The 21247-nt window shown below is 38.7% G+C and overlaps 1 protein-coding gene across 3 annotated transcripts in view; it reads left to right on the forward strand.

The window, feature by feature from the left end:
- PTPN4 (protein tyrosine phosphatase non-receptor type 4) overlaps positions 1-21247 on the forward strand; it is an 81993-nt gene that overhangs the window by 24503 nt on the left and 36243 nt on the right. For 2 of the 3 annotated variants that reach the window (XM_033162006.1, XM_033162023.1), the window contains exons 2-9: positions 2434-2588; positions 5234-5341; positions 9425-9467; positions 9574-9652; positions 16463-16507; positions 17148-17200; positions 20072-20192; positions 20723-20810. In XM_033162006.1, the coding sequence (XP_033017897.1) occupies positions 2451-2588; positions 5234-5341; positions 9425-9467; positions 9574-9652; positions 16463-16507; positions 17148-17200; positions 20072-20192; positions 20723-20810 (675 nt within the window). In that variant the 5' untranslated portion in view covers positions 2434-2450. The remainder of the gene's footprint in view (positions 1-2433; positions 2589-5233; positions 5342-9424; positions 9468-9573; positions 9653-16462; positions 16508-17147; positions 17201-20071; positions 20193-20722; positions 20811-21247) is intronic. The other variant, XM_033162015.1, reaches the window with a different exon arrangement.

The raw sequence follows: 21247 nt of genomic DNA on the forward strand, positions 1-21247 counted from the left end.
TTTTGATGTTGAGCTTCAGACCATATTTTGTGCTTTCCTCTTTCACCCTCTTTAAAGGTTCTTTAATTCCTCCTCACTTTGTGCCATCAAGGTTGTGTCATAAGCATATCTGAGGTTGTTGATATTTCTTCTGGCAATCTTAATTCCGGTTTGGGATTCATCCAGTCCAGCCTTTCACATGATGAATTCTGCATATAAGTTAAATAAGCAGGGAGACAATATACAGCCTTGTCGTACTCCTTTCCCAATTTTGAACCAATCAGTTATTCCATATCCAGTTCTCACTGTAGCTTCTTGTCCCACATAGAGATTTCTCAGGAGACAGATGAGGTGATCAGGCACTCCCATTTCTTTAAGAACTTGCCATAGTTTGCTGTGGTCGACACAGTCAAATGCTTTTGCGTAGTCTATGAAGCAGAAGTAGATGTTTTTCTGGAACTCTCTAGCTTTCTTCATAATCAAGCACATGTTTGCAATTTGGTCTCTGGTTCCTCTGCCCCTTCAAAATCCAGCTTGCACTTCTGGGAGTTCTCGGTCCACATACTGCTTAAGCCTGCCTTGTAGAATTTTAACCATAACCTCAGTAGCGTGTGAAATGAGTGCAATTGTGCGGTAGTTGGAGCATTCTTTGACACTGCCCTTCTTTGGGATTGGGGTGTAGACTGATCTTCTCCAATCCTCTGGCCACTGCTGAGTTTTCCAAACTTGCTGGAATATTGAGTGTAGCACCTTAACAGCATCATCTTTTAAAATTTTAAATAGTTCAGCTGGAATATCATCACTTCCACTGGCCTTGTTATTAGCAGTGCTTTCTAAGGCCCATTTGACTTCCCTCTCCAGGATGTCTGGCTCAAGGTCAGCAACCACACTACCTGGTGTGTACAAGACCTCCAAAATAGCAAGGAAAGACAAGAGGGCCTTCTTAAACGAGCAATGCAAAGAAATAGAGGAAAACAACAGAATGGGAAAAACCAGAGATATGTTCAAGAAAATTGGAGATATGAAAGGAACATTTTGTACAAAGATTACCATAATTTATAACTAGCAGGGAATAAAATCCATTCTTGGTTCCACAGATGTTCTTTTTGCTTCATCCCTATTTAACTTCCTGGGGCAATTCTGGTTCTTCTCTAGTAAGAGTTCTTTCAGCAAAGCAAAAAATGTACTTAGCCAGTGCAGAACCTTTGATCTACTCTTTTGACTTTTATATTTTGTTTAACTCTGAAGATTAATCTGTAGTTTGGCATGACGAGCTTTGCTTACATTTATATTTATACTGTTTGCATTATAACTTTATAACCTGCATTTCTGAAAGCTTTTTTTTAAAACTCAGTGATGTTTACTGTCGCAACACTGTAAAACTCTACATTTGGGTATTTGGATTGTGTTTGATGTTACATGCACTAAAAAGAGTTAGCTTTCTATGTTCATTATGTTAAGTTGGATTTCTGTCTTCTACACTATTCATAAACCTTCATAAAGCAGGTGTTTGACAAAATGAGCCCAGTAAGTTTGCAAAATACATATTGGACACAGTACTTGAAAACCTGGTCTCTAGAATGGTGGCTACTTGAAATTCCACCTTTCAGAATTAGATATCAAAGCTATAACTTAAATAAAGGAGAGAGGTGGTACTTAGGATTGCTTTAAACATTAATTTTCTGCTGTGAACTAAGGGAGGGAAATCATGAAGTGTGGTGTGGCTTTTAGGACACAACTTCATTCTCATTTCCATTATGTTGCAATTAGCATATACAAAGTATTTATTATAAATCTATAATAAATTTAAAAGAATGATTTACATCTTAGGAGCATATACAGTTTAGAGTGAGATGATTGCCATCAGAACCTCTTGTCGTATGGCTGTTTATGGTTGTCATAACACATTTAATAAAATCTCCATGGCATTGCTAGCATCTCTTTCAAAGGTGCACTGCTGCCATGATTTTTCATAGTAGATGGGTGGTGTGAGATTTGCTTAAAAACAACAGTATGGATCCACCACCATATGGAAGCAATACTTGGATATTACACACTCAGGCACACATTCATAAACAACTAAGGATTTTTCAGAGATTGCCCCATGATCTGTGCTTTATTTGCTCTTCCCTGCATTTTCCTCCAAAACGTTTGCATGTATTCTACAACGCAGACTTTCTAGACTTAAAAAAATAAATCTTAGAATATATAATTATGGATGGCTACGAGATAATATTATAATGTTCTTTCCTAAATAAAAATGGTCAAGTTAAAGTTGGGGCTAAAGGATGGCAGAAATTTGCTAGTTTCAACTTGAAAGGAAAAATACATGTATTCTGTAAAACTAAGTAGAATATATTTGATACAATAACTGGGATTAGCTTTTATTATTAAACCCAACTTCTGAATTATCAAGGCTAAAGTGTTAATGATCTTTGTTCCCCCCCCCTTAAGACGTTGTGTGGACAGTAATGACCGCACGTTTCCGATTGCCTGCTGGCAGAACCTACAATGTACGAGCATCTGAGCTGGCACGAGACAGACAGCATACAGAGGTGGTCTGCAATATTCTTCTTCTGGACAATACTGTACAAGCTTTTAGAGTTAACGTAAGTATAATATTTTAGGAAACATGTTGTATCTCATTTAGAATTGCCTCATAGTAGAGTCCTAGGCTTTAGAAAACATGCTTTTCATTTTGCATATTTAGTTAATCAATAGTATACATTAGCCATCCATTTACTTACATTAACATGGTCATTAATTCAGAGTCCTTTCCTAAGGGCCTCCTGGGTTTTTTGGGGGTTTTTTTTAAGAGGCTTCTCAGCAGGGAATGGCCTGAGGAGGATATGGGAAATTCACCTTGCATGAGTGCTGGCACTAGGTACATCCATGTATATAGCGTTTTAAAGACTTTGCAGAATGCACTATGGAACCTTTGCAACAAATAATATAGCTAAAAATGTTTTTTCTTCTTGTTATACCCTGAAAATGATTCCTTGCTTAATTAAATACAATGAGACCCAAATAAAGGTCGATATTAAGCTAGAGTAAGAATAAATTTCAATGTTATACATGTTTTATATTAGTACATTAGTACAATTTAGAAATTATTATTTATCATTAAAAGCAGTATAAAGCAACTTACAGTTACAGAAATAAGGTGGGTTTTAAAAATATTCACCTCAAGTGTCAAAAGCCAGAGTGTGTTAAAATGCACTCCTTCGGACTCCTTGTCCCAATGCATCTTTTACAAAAGACATTTGCAGTACAGTTCTATGCAGATTTTCTCAGAAGTCCCACAGTGATCAAAAGGACTTACTCTCAGGGAAGTGCACATAGGATTGCTGCCATAATGGTTTATTCTGGTTATTGTAATCTTATTGCATGTATTCAAAACAAAAGCATATAACTACAAATAACTTCATATTTAACATTTTTATTAATGCTCCTTGTGTTAAAAATCAAATGGAGGCACTATTCTCCCTGCACACTGTGTGCTGGATACATGTATATTTTAAGGTTGCTTTGCAAATAAGTTTGAGCTTTATGAGTATGTCAGTAGTAGCCAATAATTTAACCGCTCTGTGAGTAATAAACCTACAGAGATTACCTTGATCTTCGCTGAATGGAGGCAGCTTGTGACTGATGTAGACCAATTATTGGTTTTACAGTTAAAACTTAGGAGCTTTATCAAAACATGTGTCCAAATAGTGCATCTTTTTGTAATGAGCAAGCTATTGAAATGCATTAACACAGAGATTTGTGGAAAAACTTAGGACACTGTTTGTGGAAAAACTTAGGACACTGTTCAGACCCCTAAAATTTACAAAGGGAAAATGTATTGTGAAATAGCTTTTCCGTGTCAAATGTTTCTCAACTTTTTTTGGTCCTCGTCATTTATTGCACACAGAAAGGAAGTTCTACATAAGTAACTTGGCCAACAGGCCAAAGCATGCAAGGTAGCGTGAAAGGAAGCACATATTCTGGAATGCGTGAAAGAAACAAAGGAGTGGTTAGGAAGCAAACATGTGGTTTCGGAGGTAGAAACATGACTAAAGTATTTTAGGCAGGGGCAGACTTGCTTAGCATTTTTATGGCCACAAGACTGCATTGTAATATGGTGGCAGTAGACAAGTCATCTGAATTTGAGACATATAGGAACATGTCATTTTTTGAGCAAGCCAAACTTGACTGTCACATTCAGTTATACTTTGCAAATGAAGACATGTTTAAAATAAATATTTTGAAATATGCATGCTCTTTTGTTTTTATCAGACAGTTTGTATTCTTGGGCCATGAGTAGCTGACAAGAGAAATTATATGTCAATCTGGTCCTTTAGCTTTAAGTAAATTAACAGGTTCTTTTCAGATGTTGTAACTGATAAAATTTCAGGGAACTGTTTTCACAATTGGCATCACTTTGAAAGTCTCAGTTCCTTGCTTCACTGACTTTATAGCCACAAAAGACAAGGTAAAGCCTGTGCTATGGAAGTATAATATGTTTCAGAATTCAAAGATCTGAAAGATTCACACTAGGTTTAAAAATGCACATCTGGCATATATATATAGTCATATACCTGCTTGGGTTTCTATAAATGTGAGTGAATATCCAAGTCACTCTTCCTAAATTGTAGTCTAAAAATATAAACCAAGACACAATGCAGTTGAAAAGTGGAATTGGTCTCTTGTTTACATCATAAAACCTTCCAAAGGGCCAGAGTAGAAGGCTGGTAAGGTTTGTTTCAGATTGTTTCAGATTAAAACAACAGGAAATTGCTGTATGGGTTCGTTGGGAGGAAGGGCAGGATATAAACTGAATTTAATTATTAATTATGATAGTAATAATAATTCATATCCCACCTTTCCCACAATGATCTCAGTGTGGTATACGCCCCGGCATCTTGTTCTTGCAACAGTCTTGTTAGGTAGGCAGAGAGAATGACTGGCGCAAGGTTATCCAGTGAGCATCATGGCTGGCAGGGATTTGAACTCTGATCTTTCAGGTCCTAGTCTAACTTTCTCAACTACTTGAGCATACTGGCTTGAAAGTGGGCAGAAGTCAAAGTTGAAATGCAGATTTTCAGTTTAAAGACAATAAAACTTTCCGATTTAAAAGTCTTAAGGTTTTCTCTGATACCCAGTTTCTGTCTTAATTTTTCCAGGATGGGTAGTGATTAGAGACAAAGTAACCTGCTTTGGTGGTGGTTGAATAATTTTGAAAACATTTTCATTTGCTATTTTCTTCCTACAGAAACATGATCAGGGACAAGTTCTGCTGAATATAGTTTTCAAGCATCTTGATCTGACTGAAAGAGACTATTTTGGTTTACAATTGGCTGATGATTCTACTGATAACCCGGTAAGCTGTGTCTGTTTTCTAAACAAATTACTCTTTGTTGTTCTCAAAGTTTGAGATTGCAAGTTCTACACTTCTAGACACTTGCACTAAGTTTAGTTTGGTGAGGGAGAGGCTGATGTTGCAGAGCCATTTGTAGGAGAGCTCTGTTGCAGAACTAAGCACTTACTTTAAAATGATTCAGTAATTTTTTGGAGAGCCTGAAAAACCTGATACAGTCTGTTGGACATTACGAGGGACAACTTGGTGTGGCATCCCACTTGAGCAATAGAGTTTTGATTCTGCAAATGGAACTTACCTTTCCCTCTCCCTTACAGCCCCCCATGACACCCCCCCCCCATTTATGGGGTTGAAAAATCCTCTGTAGTGGATTGGAAGAGTCATGGGGGCTGCATGGTACAGAAGAGGAAGCCCCATCACATTCATTGTCATGACATTGGATCTCGCCCAAAATGTTGACACTTCTGCTACAGAAAAAGATGAAGAGAATCTATTCATTTCACTTACTACTTATTCACTTATAACTATAGTCTTTCCTTCCCGCCCCTAACTTTTGATTAATACATGACATGTTGCAGATTTGCTTACATACTCTAGAAGGGATATACTGGAGAGAAAATGATCAGTACAATTATTCAGTATGCCTAACTTGGTTTTATTTCTGTCACTTTTATTTGAGACTAGTGCCTGACATGCAAAGCAATCATATTTACCAGCAGAAGTTTGGATCTTAGGGTATAAATACAAGTCATTGTCTGGTTCTGTACCATATATTTTGCAGATGTCACAATCCATTGTAATGCTAATACAGTACTAATTGTAGTTTAGTAGCTAGGGAATGTTATTAACTTACCATCTGAAGGCGGGCATTTAATTAAGTTTTAGTCTCCTGGTTCTCTAGAATGGTTTTATATGTTCTTTGACAGTACTTCAGAGAGTTAATATTTTGCTATAATATAGTGGTTGTAATGGGAACTTTGAATGTCTGGTTTTGTTCCAGCTGTTTATAATCGTTAAAAAAGCTTATGCAAGATCTCATTTAATCACTTGCAAAGTGATTAGTGATATAAGATGATACATGCTCATAGTATCATACAGGATTTCCAGGGTCCAATAACAACATTAGAGGGACCCTTTAAAAATAAATCAAGGCTATTAACCTGTAGAATATGTGCAACTTGTGGGCTGGCAGCATTAAGATAAATTCAACTGTGTAAGTATGTTATGATAGATGTAATAATGGAAAACTGATTGGTATAGTTTTTGTAAAATATGCAGGGATATAAGATAAGTAAAATCAACCATGGAAAGAAAAGAAAGGAAGTCATTGATATCTTAAATATGTAAAATGTTTATCTGAAATTGAGAAACAGAAAATGTAATAAAAATCATATTTAAAAAATCAATGCTGATTAAAACTGGTAGATCTCAAAGCAGATTCACCCTCCTTCAGTTGTCTTAGTAAGGTTGATTGTTTACTGTTGCAAGAAAACTTGGTGATAGTATTTTGTAAACGAATGCTAAATATGCAAGTGTGCTGTATTTTCCTGGTTTTGAATATAGTTTTTCTCTTTAACTGATTTAAAGTTTGGAGAACCATGCTAAAGTTAAGGCAATGTGTGTCATGGAATTTTTAGTTAAAACAAAGCATTTTAGATAGGAGGGGAAAAATAGATGTTAAAATAAGCTTATATGAAGCCTTTTTTCTTACAATGAGCATGGTGAAAGAAGTAGGCTTCATTTATTCACTGCACTGCAGAAAATCAAAATTGTATACTAAGATAGCTTACGTAAAATGTTGCATTGAAGTGAAATTGAGATCCGTGCATTAGCATCTGACAAATAGCAGTCCATAGAAACAGGTCATTCATTGTCCTCTGATATTGCTAGCATTCAGGTGGCAGCTACATAGTGTTCCAGGCAGGTTAACGCCAACTGAATTCAGAAAGGGTTTATTTGGAAATTGGTAGTGTTGAGGGGAATAGAAAAACAGGGTTAATCCCAGATTTGAGGGACCTAGACAAATTGTATTCTAGTGTGCCCATTCTAAGGTTGATGGTCCTTGCTTGGCTTCTTTGGTTGTGACGGGCAGCAGTTGTGCTTTAAGCAGCACCAGACATCCTAGGAACCCTGGCAGCTGCCCAAGAACACCAGATGCTAATGCCCGCATTGTGGGAAAGTCATATTCCTGATTTCTGTTGCATCCAGGCTGCTGGACATCCTTCAGAAGGCATAAGCTGAAGAACTAAACACTTATTTGTGAATGCAGTATGCATATTTTTGATCCTATCTATTCCATCCATAATGTTAGGAAAGCTTTTTTTTCAAAGAGAGAGTGAGTGAGATGAGAATACCAGCAATCTCTCTGTGTTAAGTGGAATAACACTACATCCCTGCTTCTTGCCCTTAGTTTGATTCTTGTCAGCAAGCTGGCATTACATTTGGTAGGAACCAGCTTTCTTTTATCTTGTTTTACCCTGTTTCTCCTAAAATAAGACATAGCCATAAAATAAGCCATAGCAGGATTTCTATGCATTTGCGAAATATAAGCCGTTCCCCAAAAATAAGCCATACCCCGAAAATAAGCCATAGTGACATGGTACCTCCCATTAAAACAGCCTGGAGAGGCGTGGCTATGCAGCGTACCGATGCGACGCGGTTAAAATAAGACATCCCCTGAAAATAAGCCATACTGTGTTTTGTTGAGCGAAAAAAAATATAAGACGGTGTCTTATTTTAGGAGAAACACGGTAGTCTTGGTTATTATTATGCCACATAAGGCAGGGTTTTCAACAGGAACAGTTTTCTTTATTATTGTTGGCACGTCCGCATTTCTGTTCCTGTTCATTTCCACAACATAAAAGCTTTTTTACTGTTGTAATATTTTTACTGTGTTTACTTCATTTACTTCAAATTCTCACAGATTGGAAGAACACTCACAGTACATCATACATTCTTTCGTATTGCACCATCAGGTGACATGTTAGAACAACGTGGTCCTTTTGTTTACTGGTTCTTATAAGAATAGAGTCATACTGATTGTGCACTAGCTTAGATGACAGATCCTTTGTGATGATAAAGCATCTTTTCCAGCTTGCAGAGCCTAGAAATCAGTGGCCTAGAAAGCAATTCTTGAATGTTGCACATATGGTTGGTAACACACCCCTTGGCTCAGTGTTCACGCTGGCTGTTTCAGAGAGACAGAATTGGGCAAGCTTAGTTTCCTAAAGAAAATATGGCTATTTTAAACAGGATGCATGTGGCCTTTTGTTCTTTCTAATATCAGCCTGCACATCTTTAATAGGTGAAGTCTGGCAACTGATTTTTATTTTTATGCTTGTGACACCATTTATATTAGCTCATTTTCCAAACCCCTGCTAGCTCTCCCCTCAGGAATTAGTGTTTGTGAAGTCTACATCTTTGGGGGAAAGTATAGACACCTTCTTTAATTGTATATGCCAATATATGTTAATACTTGGAGACATAATATATTGAAAGCTTCCCTGGAAACTGCTCGGTTTTGCTCTGTTAAAATGCGAATGCTTCTAACTGAAGCACCTCCCAAATGAAACTACTTAACTTTATTAATCCAGAAACTGGGGTGGGGAGGGGTAGTTTCATTTCGGAATTGAAAAACAGTTCTTGGAGTAATAATTGGATAAATGGGATATCTCATTCATGGTGTTAAACTTAGCTACAACATCTAGAATTATCTTACCTTTATAGGCTTCTCATTATGCTCCCTCTAGTGCTAAGTTCAATTGCTAATTTTTATAGTAATGTGACAGATTGGCACTTAAAATAGTTTATTTAAGAATTAGAGGACAATCGTCACTGTTATAGGGTGTACTAAAAAATGTGTAGTACTCTAAATAGGAATCTATAAAAGTATTTAAGGACTTGGAACAGGTTCCAAAGAGCTCACCTTGGACTAGTCATCAAGGAAAAGTGTGTTTTGTATCTAGCAATTGTGACGTACAGTAAAAACATACATATGTACATTTGTTTTGTTAAGAACCGTGTTGCAACAATGTTTTGTGTTACTTTAGAAAAACACATAATGAGGTAATCTTTTTATTCCCTCAGAGGTGGCTGGATCCAAACAAGCCAATCAGGAAGCAGTTAAAGAGTAAGCAAAAATATTTTTTATCTCTTTTGAATGTTCATTAAATAATGATAAATAATTCCTAAATTAAAGTTGTAAAAATCTAATATGATGTTTTGGTTAATTTTAGGAGGATCTCCTCACAGCTTGAACTTCAGAGTCAAATTTTTTGTAAGCGATCCTAATAAGCTTCAAGAAGAATACACACGGTATCAGTCTCTCTCTTATTTTAATAAGATACTTTGATGTTCATTGCATAGGAGTGTCTGCAATTGATATAAAAATGTATATACATTTTGATTGCATCTGAGGAACTTAGGGATTTTTTATTACCAGCCTATCTGAAAATGAAAATTATTCTTAATTAGCATGTATTCTGTGTAGCATATATTCTGAATATACGTGAAAACAATTCATTTTTTTTTTTTTATAAGAATTTATTGACATTTTTACTTATAACAACATACAACCTTAACCACACCTACATTTATACACATACAAAACAAATACAATTACACATCTATTACAAAAATTGCCATGATTTTTCTTCTTAATTAGACATCCAAAAAAAAAAAAAAAAAAAAATTATTTCTTTTTCCAATCTTGACAGTTGACTTCCCCTGCCTTTTCACCTTCGAGTTTATATCCATAATCTACTTTTTAACCTCTTCATTTAAAAAATTAAACTTAATTCTATATATAAAGTAAAACATTCATCTTAATCTTCATCTTAATCTTAATCGTCTTAATCTGTAAACTTAAACCACTTAAATTGACTTTATTTATACTACATCCTCATCAATCCTCACAAATCGTCCTCATCAAATCTATCTCTTCTATCCTTTGAACTGCTGCTAATAACATAAAAACTTGAAATATCTCTTTTCATGTTCAAACAAATAATAAAACAAACTATTGTTGACAGTGTTCACCCTCCAATTTCAAAATACCATAACAGATTGCTTTAGATTTTACTTAATACTTCACCCCACACCCCCTCTGTCCATTCTTCTTCTCCTGATGGCATCAGCACTGAACTTCCATGCAACTTCCCTCTCCCAACGTCCACAGATCCAGGCACAGTCCAAAGCTCTCCTTGCCACGAGCTCCGAGGTATCCAACTCTCCCTCTCTCAGCTTCTCCGGTTCTTTGTAGCATTCCTTTTCTTCTTGTAAATACCTTAATTCTCTGTCCCTGGCCCCCGAGCTCACACCTCGGGGACTGGATATAGCAAATCTTGACATCGCCTTGGGACTGCCACCCCCAACAAGCGAATTTCTTCTCCGAAGTAGCTCATTCATTTCTTCCCATCTTTCCATCCATCCTCTCAGCTCTTTGACAAGATTTTCTTCCAAAGTGTCAAAAGTTTTGTTAGCCTCCTCTGTGGGCAGTTGGTTCCATTTCAGACCCCCACACAAGACTTTAACTTTTCTGTAAATTAGTTCCACCTTCAAGGCAGTGAGCCTTTGTTCATCTGTTAGTCCAGAGTTCAATACCAGTTCAAGGACGAAACCCAGCATACTGGCAGAGGAGGAGGAAGTGGGTATCATATTTCTTCTCCTGTCTCTTTGTTCGTCGCCATTTTCCTAAGCTGGAGCGCAAACACCGCAACTTTAAATAGAGATATTTTCCGCTAGTTAGCTTCCCAAGAAAAAAGTTTGCCAGTCTCATGTATCGATTTTAGATACTTTATAACCAGTTCTGTGGCAGCAATCCCTCCAATTGGTTAATTTCTTAGGCTCGAAGGGAGGGAGGCAGGCTGCCTTTCTCCTTCCCCCCGGATCGTTCCAAAAACACGATTTCTGCCAAGATTATTTACTCACGACCACCGGGTTCCTTTAGCTCCATTCTTCACAGGTAGAACTTAGACGCTCACCGCGGGCTTTGCCGCCGCATTTGCATCCCGGTTGGGGCATATCCCCGTAAGCCCGGCTCCGTTGTCCCTTCACCCCCACTCCCCCTTTACAGGGGGGCAGGGGAAGGGTTCGGAGCCTCCGCGGGCGCAGCCGGGGAGCCCAGGGTGCGGGACGCTCTTCCCGCACCCCAACCGGAGCCGCGCGCTGCGGTAGCGCGGCTCCTAACCCCCGGGATGGACAAGGCGCTTCAGACCCGAAGCAGCCTTCGACCACCCGGCGATGGCGTCGCCGCCGGAAGTCGAAAACAATTCAGTTGTGTAGTTCATGCCTGTATCTGGATTTAGAACTTATACATGCTCTTGAACCCATTGGCACAAGTCATGCACAATTTGACAAAAAGGCACAGTGTTTTAAGATGCATTTTTTTGAATATAGTCTGGTCCTTACCCACCCATCCCTCCCAACTCTTCATGCTCTTTAATATCTATATATTAAGGAAAGCTGTTGTTTAAGGGACTAACCAGATGTATGCATGTTTGTTAAACATGGGTTTAACCATTCATTTATAAAGCAAGGTGGAGAGTGCAAGGAAGTAGTGAAATCTTCTACTTCCCCACTTTATCTTATGGTGCTTTCTTGCTTTACAGGTTTTATTCTGTGCCTCCCATGCTCCTAACATGAAAAGTTAACCCCCACTATTCCTACACTTTATTAAAAATTAGCTTACATCTGATTTTGTCCTCAAATTGCAAGTTAATTATTTTAGGGTAGATAAATAAGTGTCCAAAGGCATATTTCAATACTATACTCAAGTGCCTTGCTAATGAAAATCATATTTTTACATTTGAATTAACCTTTTTTTTAACATACAATAAGTAATGTAGAGGAAAGGTTATTTTTGTTGAACTCTTTGTTCACTGAAGAGTTCAGAGGGCTGTTGCAGCAGTTTTGCGAATGCTGCTTTAAAATCAATTGGTTTTCCAATGCAGAAGTGGTTTGCAATCTACGTTGTAAGTGAAGTTCAGGCAACAACTAATTAAGCTCCTTTTGTATTTGAACACACACAGAGCTGCATTCACTTCATCTGACCCTATCCTCCCCTTGCCCCACAAAAATATCTCCCAGGCAGCAGCGTCATTCAGCCTATGACTACAACCAAACAGTCTACATACAGAGCAGCTCTAAATTAAGTCCCAGCAAAAGTGTAATGCTACACTTTAAAAAGCACCCCAAATATTTTAAAGTTATAAATAACAGCACTGCAAATAGAGAAGCAGTATTGAAGAATACAGTTTAGGTTTTAGCAGTACAGAAATCACTCTGCAAATCAATGTTGATATGGTTGATGAAACTGGTATATAATTTCCAGAGTTCAACTTCCATCATCAGGAAACGAGAAGTTGGGGATTTGTGTATAACTTTTTTAAAATTGTCAGTTTATTTTCATTTACATCCTGGGGAGTTTGAGTAATGCAGAATGGTTGGGAGGACTGATTTATGTGTTACTCGAGTGCTATTTTAATGTAGCTAGAAATTACACCACATAGGGGCACCCCCCCTGTCAAAATCTCTCCTGCCGCTTTGCAAGTCTTCCCATGCTTCCTCTTCAAACCCAATGTCAGAGGTTTTAAAAAGGAACATGGGGAGATTTGCAAAGTGCCCTTTGAAGCAGCATCCATTCCATTCTTTAAAGGATGGAGTGGAGGTTGCTTCAAAGGGCACTTTTGTCAAGTGCTTTAAGATGCTTTAACTGGTGGATTGCTACTTGGAAAGAAGGCAGAGGGGAAAAGCTCTCTTCACTTTCCTCATTGACATACAACTGGCACAATTATGTACTCTAGTATATGTTTGCTCATCCTCACAGCAAGTTATACACTACCTGTGCTCTAGAAATTGTCAAACTTGTTTATCACCCAAAACTCCTCAGAATGCCAACGAGCAAACCAGGCCCTGCAGCAACAGAGAATGCACTTAGATATTATCTTATTGATAGCCTGCTGCATCTCACAATTCCATGGTAAGATCAGGCATTTGAAAGGATTGTCTTCTCTGTCCCTCGGGAAATCACTCAGAACTGTTGCTGGAAACTTTGACCTGCCAGCCTAATGCTGCATTGCCATTCACCTCTGCCAGAAAACTGCTGGAAAAACTACTTTGCAAATTTCCTGGTCCCCTCTTTTCTGCCTTTCAGCACATGTGTGCGTGCACACGCAGACATACAGAGGGAGAATAAAGCGGGGGTGGATTGTTCCACCTGCCAAATCCTGAAAAGAATCAATAGGGGTGCCAGGGTAGGGTTTCCTAACTTAATACTCCTGGACTGGGCTTTGGCTCTGAGAATCTGCTCTTTAACTACCAGTTGAGCTGTTTGTCATGCACGCCCACCAAGCCACCCTCATCCATATGTCAGATGGAGGAAGAAAAGACGAGAGCAGCCTAGCTAGGACAAAGTGCTGTGCATGCAATACGAACGAGTGGGAGAAAGATAAGGAGCAAGGGTCTGATGAGTGCCACAACTAGAGGCAGAGGCCAAAAGAGACCCAGGGAGAGTTACTAGCAGCACTAGAGACCCTTGGCTGGCTTGGATCAAGTTCCAAAGACTTCCATGCTTCATAGCAAAACCTGAAGTCTTCCAACATGACTTGAGCATTAGTTACTGGTTTGTTTAATATTTTTTAGTCTGCTTACACCTGCGTGGTTTAAAAGTAAAAACCATAAAAATCAAAGGAATACAAATGAAAATGAAAGTATAAGTGTCAATATAAATCCAGAAACATAACACTGAGCAGTGCAATATAAAAAATATGTAAATGTCTAGACAAGCAAATGTATTTAATAGGCATAAACAATGTGTCACAGTTGACTCCCCTTTGCTTCCACGGAGGAGGGTGTTCTCGCACTTTGGTCCTCTAGATGTTGCTGAACTACAACTCCCATCAGCCTTAGTCAGCATGACCGAAGGTCAAGACTGTTGGGAGTTGCAGTCCAACAGCATCTGGAACGCCAAAGGCTACAGAAAAGACCATGTTGATACTAGCCGTGGTGCAATGTGCAGGGCTCTTTGGTGGTGGTTAAGATTGAGTGGATCTATACAGGGAAGACAGTCTGTCACATACCTTGCTCCTAAGTTGTTCAGGGCTTTATATGTTAACAGAACCTAGAACAGGGGTCCCCAAACTAAGGCCTGGGGGCCGGATGCGGCCCAATCACCTTCTAAATCCGGCCTGCGGACAGTCCGGGAATCAGCGTGTTTTTACATGAGTAGAATGTGCTCTTTTATTTAAAATGCATCTCTGGGTTATTTGTGGGGCCTGCCTGGTATTTTTTTACATGAGTAGAATGTGTGCTTTTATTTAAAATGCACCTCTAGGTTATTTGTGGGACATAAGAATTTGTTCATATTTTTTTTCAAAATATAGTCTGGCCCCCCCACAAGGTCTGAGGGACAGTGGACCGGCCCACTGCTGAAAAAGTTTGCTGACTCCTGACCTAGAATGTGCCTTGGTAGCTAATGGGCAGCCAGGCCAGTTCTTTCAACACAGGTATAATAGATCTATAGCTAGATACCCCACTCATCATGTTAGCTCCTGTGCTGTGTACTAGCTACCGGTACAGCTTCCTAAGGTCGCCCCACCTAAAGCACATTGCGGTGGGCAGGGTGTAGTTGCTGAACCAATTGAAGTTGGTGGTGGGTGCTTCATTCCACCAAGGTCAAATGGAGTTGTAATACCCCAAGAATACCCTCAGATTAAGTACCTGCTCCTTCTGAGAGTTTCCAGAACAGGTGAACAGAATTCCTGTGACCTGGGAACCACATACTCATAGGATCTCTGCATTACCAGGCTCAGTCCAGTTGCATCATCCATTTGCAAGTGTGAATGGCAAAGAAAAGTAGGGCACATTGAAAAGCGGGTCTTGCTTTAGGCTCTTCATCTTTCTTTATTGAGAAAGCCTTTTCACCCCACTTGTGGCTGAGGGGCACTCTCTGGATGCAAAGGTCCGGTTGCCGTTTCACTTCACAGCACACCTGGCTGTCCTATACTTTTAAAAAAAGTTTTTAAAAGGTCACTTGGGGATCCCCTGGACTGTGAGCCTTAGACATCTGACCTGAAATCCAGCCTTAATGTATCTACTGCCATCTCCTGTTCACTGTTGAGAAGCACTCCTGGAAGAAACATTTTGGATACATGCCTATGAATCCCAAGTGTGAAACCAGGATATGTTTAATTCATACACGTTTATGTAGGGGGTGGGCACAAACTGCTATATAAAAGTAAATTACAAATGCATTGCTTAAGAGTAATTCACAGAGAAAGAGAAATAAAATAGGATGGCTGTGTTTGTGGGTAATTGCAATAAAGAGAGTCATTCCACAACCCTTGATTTAGAGGATCGGCTTGTCTTATGAAAGTAGAAGGAAGTCTCTGTAAAGGCCCATAAGATGAAAACACTGCAGTGTCATACCAGAATGTTTGCTATATGGAAACTCATGCCTTTCAGATTTTATTGGTGACTAGAAATACGTTAAAGATTGGAATTCTAAGCCAATTTCAAACCGTCACTTCAAGTAAGACATATGAAATGTAAGGGCCACAATTAATACACGCTCATCTCACAAGGCCTATTTGCTTGGAGGTACATTTCAATAGATTGTTGGTATTCATGGGTATTATTATTGTTGGAGGCATGCCATTGTGGCTAATCACATTCTTTTGGCATGGGTTAGAGATGGAAAAATGGAACTTGCAACAAATGTTGTCATAGGGAGGGATGAAGAGATAATAATCAGAAATGGTTTCCTTTTTTTTTAATATATCCTATCCCATTAGTTTGTCTTTCAAAATATCACACGGAACAACATTTGTCAATTGAGGCATGGAAATATGATGCAGATGTACCTGAGTGCAATTAATGGATCCTAACATTTTATTGATTATATAAATTCTAATGTAAACTGCATGTGTTACAGTAGCACAACAATATTTGGATTTCTTTTGTTTATATGACTTTGAACTCAGTTTAATTTCTGTGTCTTGCTAGCCTGAAATAATGGTATATGGTGAAATGCAGATGCTGAAGTCAAAAGGTGATCTTAATTTTGTTAATTAAAAATACAATAGTAACTTTGTCAACCTGTTGTACTGTGTTTACTTTTTCTTTAAGGTACCAATATTTTTTGCAAATTAAACAAGACATTCTTACTGGAAGGTAAGATTTGCTTGCCATGAAGACTTGGGAACCCTTGCAGGCAGTTATGCAAAATTATTTAGTAATTCAGGGAGAGGGTGGAGATAAATAGTGTGATCTAATGCTTCAATCAAGTTATGAAAATATGTATGTGGCTGCTGACTTCCCACATGCATCCTATGGTAATTGGCAATCCTATAATAAAGCCTATAGAAAAAGGTGTTATAGATATGGTTGCAGTGCTAGGGGTTGTGCGTGCAATTTTTTATTAGTGAATCAGGAACTATGCATGCAATGCCAAATGAGATTTGGATCTGTCTCCCATCCATCTTAAACAGGCGATCAGTGGAGTCAAAGCTGACAGTGCCAGGCATTTATGTAAGCTTTTGTGATTGCATACCTCTAGGTTGGTATCCAGATGTTTAAATCTCTTCGGATACTAATCTAGAAGCATAGTTTCCTTTTTAAAGCAAATATGTAAAAATAGCAGCTGGTGTGTTTTTAGTGGTGTTATTCCATATTTGCCTGCTTTAAAAGGGAAATCTTATCTATTTGATGCTTCAGGGTTTTTTTGTTTTGTTTTGTAATTCAAATAAATGTGTAAAACTAATTGGCTCTAAATATTACTGTATTGAAGTGTGTTTGCTATTTTCCCTCATAGATTACCCTGCCCTTATAATACTGCTGCACTCTTGGCTTCCTATGCTGTTCAGTGTAAGTAAAATATCTAATATAAAAATATGTTCTTAAATTATGCTTCTAACTTTCCCGATGATGTTACTTTTCTTTTGTGTTAAGAAACACAAAACCACCTGGAAAAATATTTGAATAGACTGTGTTGTGTAAAGCTGATAAATTTATAAAAACAGTTTGTATCTTACCCATGTACAGTACAATTCTATGCATATCTACTTAGAAGTAAGCCCTATTGAGTTCATTGAGGCTTATTCCCAGCTAAGGTAGTATAGGATTGCAGCCATAATATTACCTCTGAAATGTACCTTGAAAATATGAAACTGTTCTTTATACCTAACATGTAAAACATATGACAAGATAAATACATTGGCAGAGTTTATCATGGCATTTGTCATCAAAATATGTGTGACTGTTAATGTAAAGATTGAGTGGATTTCCCACATAAATTAGTAATAAACAAGAGTTAAGATAAATGTATACCCCCTGAAAAACATTTTTCACTTGATTATGTTTGCTTATTACTATCAAATTAACATGCTTTGTGAACTATTATTGCTAAGATGGGAATTTAACAATCTCTAAAGCTGGAGTTCTAAAGGGGAGAGGGAAAGAGTACTAAAAGTGGTTATGACATCACATCCAGTAGCCTGCTGGACTTGCTTTGGCAGGGCGCAGGTAAAGGCACAGCAGCACATTTCTGCTCCTCTGTCGTTTTTATTTTTCCTGCTTTAGCTATTTCCCTACTCTCATGAACATTAGGAGTAAAATTAATAATACCCGCTCCAGAGATGGCATAGCTTCCTACCTGATTCGGGGGTGTGGTGGGGGAATGAGGTGTTTTCTTTTGACCCTACCCATGTTGGAGCTCTAGTGTCAACAGGGCAAGGACTGTGGAAGCTTCTGTGGCGACAGGGAGGAGGCACCCAAGGTTACATCTCTCTCTGTGCCATCCAAAACAAAATAAAAAATAAAAAAATCCTTCCAGTAGCATCTTAGAGACCAACTAAGTTTGTTCTTGGTATGAGCTTTCGTGTGCATGCACACTTCTTCAGATACACTGAAATAGAAGTCACCAGACCCTTATATATAGTGAGAGAGTGAGGAGGGGTATTACTCAGAAGGGTGGTGGGAATGGGTGATTGGCTGATGGGTGTGGAAAACCTGCTGATGACTGTTAACGACTGCAATTAGTCCTAAAGGAAAAAGCAAGGGGTGAGATGGCTAAAGATTTTGTTGTTGTTGTTGTTCAGTCGTTCAGTCGTGTCTGACTCTTTGTGACCCCATGGACCAGAGCACGCCATGCACGCCTATCCTTCATTGTCCAACCATCTCATCCTCTGTCGTCCACTTCTCCTTGTGCCCTCCATCTTTCCCAACATCAGGGTCTTTTCTAGGTAGTCTTCTCACGAAGTGGCCAAAGTACTGGACCCTCAACTTCAGGATCTGTCCTGGATCTGTACTGGAGCCTCAACTTCAGGATCTGCTAAAGATAGCTTTGTCATATATAATGAGATAAGAATCCAGTGTCTTTGTTCAGACCAGGTCTCTCCGTGGTTTTGAGTTTGGTAATGAGTTGCAATTCAGCAACTTCTCTTTCCAGTCTATTTCTGAAATTCCTTTGTATTAAGACAGCTACTTTGAGATCTTGTATAGAATGTCCGGGGAGATTGAAGTGTTCTCCTACTGGTTTCTCTGTCTTGTGATTCCTGATATCAGATTTATGTCCATTTATCCTTTGGCGTAGGGTTTGGCCTGTTTGTCCAATATAGAGAGCTGAAGGTCACTGTTGGCATTTGATTGCATACACAATGTTAGACGATGAGCAATTCAATAGTCCTGAGATGGTATGTTTGATGTTGTTGGGGCCAGTAATGGTGTTGTCCGGGTTTATATGGCAGCAAAGTTGGCATCTGGGTTTATTGCAGGCTCTGGTACCAGTGTCTATGTTGAGTCCTGTTGTTGTATTATTGTGGGTGAGGAGTTGTTTAAGATTGGGTGCCATCCAAGAGTGAGATCCCATACTTCTTACTGGGGAACCCTCTCAGGGACCATAGGATTGTAAGGTTAGGGTGCCTTCCCCCCCTTTAAAGTAGTGGTGCATATTGTTGCTTCTGATCAGTTTTTGATCAAATGTTGTCAGCTGTGAGTGCCTCTGTACAACCATTAAAGTGGTAACTGTTTCCACAGTTTAGCAAGAGTTTGCAAGGGTTTTTGGAAAAACAGCTGAGAAATCTGGCATACTGCTATGTTACTGAACCTTATTTTTATTTATTTTTTAGAAAATGCATTGCTTCACATAAAAATATATCACCAGTACAAAAATAAAATTCTTTATCCAGAATTAAATCACAGCAACAAAATTATCCATATATAATAAAATGGTACAGGTGTAATCACGCTGCAGTTTGTGTGACTGCCAATAGCAGCCTACCTGACAAATTTATCTTCCCTGGCAGGTCAAAGATCTGGCCTTTGGGCCAGAAAAGCTTCTTCATCCCAGTCTAATGGGAAGATGGGGGGAGAGAGGTTTGGCAAACTGTAAGGGGGGGGATAGTGGTATGGAGTAAGGATGTGTGTGGTTTTGGGAAGAAGGTGGCTTTGGTGAGGGGAAGTGGTAGGTGGGGTTGAAGAGCAAAGCGAGCAGGGGCAGCTGCCCCTAGTTGTTATGTTTCTTGTAGTCAATCTAGTGTAACTATTTAGTTCTCTGATCTTGATACTAGAGTGCTTTCAGTTCATAAAACAACATTAGGTGCTTTTGTACAGTTTTAGACTGAAGTTGTTTCATATGCCGGTGGATTAATTAATTATTATTTTTTACCTTTCTTACACTGCATGGATTGCAAGGTGCTGAAATGGGACTGTTGCTAAATGGTTTCTCTTAACTTTCAGCTGAACTGGGAGACTACAACCTTTCAGAGAACTTCCCAGGCTACCTCTCAGACTATTCCTTTGTCCCCTGCCAGCCTCAAGAGTTTGAAAAAGAAGTGTCCAAACTACATCAGCAGCATATGTAAGCATAAAAGAAAGAAAAAATAAGGTTGCAGTCTGAAGAACTGCATGACTAATTTAATCTACCCTGAGCTGCTTGTGTGTGTGTAAGTTAAAAGTAGCTCCTTACCTTATAACCCCAGGTTACTGCATGTGTGTCTCATCCAATCCTTTTGTGGAGAAATAACTCATTTAAGATCAGGTAACTGCTACAGAGAGGACTAGTGGTGAAAGATCACTAATACTGTTTAGGTTTTAGACTTAAAATAAATGCATGCTTTCAGAGTACATGCATCTGAAAATACACTTTTACAATCATAATTGTATTTTGAATATTAATACTATTTGCTTGGAGGCATGGTGAGACTGCTCCTCTTTACCAAGAGAAAAACCAGGCGAGGAAGCAGGGGCAGTTAAACTGCTAATTGCCCTAAAGCTGATGTAACTCCCTCTTGCTTTTTGGGCTCCAGTAAAAAAAGTTTTAAAATAAGGACCCTCAGGTTACCTTAAATATATTTTAAGCTATTTTATGTTCTTGTTTTGTCATTACAGAGGTCTGTCTCCTGCTGAAGCAGAATTTAGTTATCTCAGCACAGCCCGGACCTTAGAACTCTATGGGGTTGAATTGCACTATGCAAGGGTAAGCGTCAATTGATGAGTATTAATCATGCAAAAAACCCAAAACAAAACATAGCATTGTCTGAATGGTCAATAGTTCTCTTCTTAGAAATTCATTTTTAAAATGTATCATGATATTCAACAAAATTAAAGTAAATCTAATTTCCGTAACATTACTTTGAAAATAATAAATAGTTCTCTGTTTAATGTTGTTGTTGTTAGTGGTGGTATCCGTATGTCTTGAGAGACAATGGGGTGCAGCTCCCAGGGTGAAGTCAAACCACTGGAGAATCACAGCACCAGCTATGGCTGCAGAGACCAGTAACTCATAAATGCTGCCTTCCATGTTCTTTTTGCTGTGTTAGCAGCACCGAAGTGAGCTCTCTGGGGTGCAAGCCTGGGCAGTGTGTCTGGAGGTCCTGGGCTGCCCAGATGACAAGACTCTTGGCCTCGCTGATG

Source organism: Lacerta agilis, chromosome 1 (genome assembly GCF_009819535.1).
Source record: "Lacerta agilis isolate rLacAgi1 chromosome 1, rLacAgi1.pri, whole genome shotgun sequence".
Taxonomy (NCBI): Eukaryota; Metazoa; Chordata; class Lepidosauria; order Squamata; family Lacertidae; genus Lacerta; species Lacerta agilis.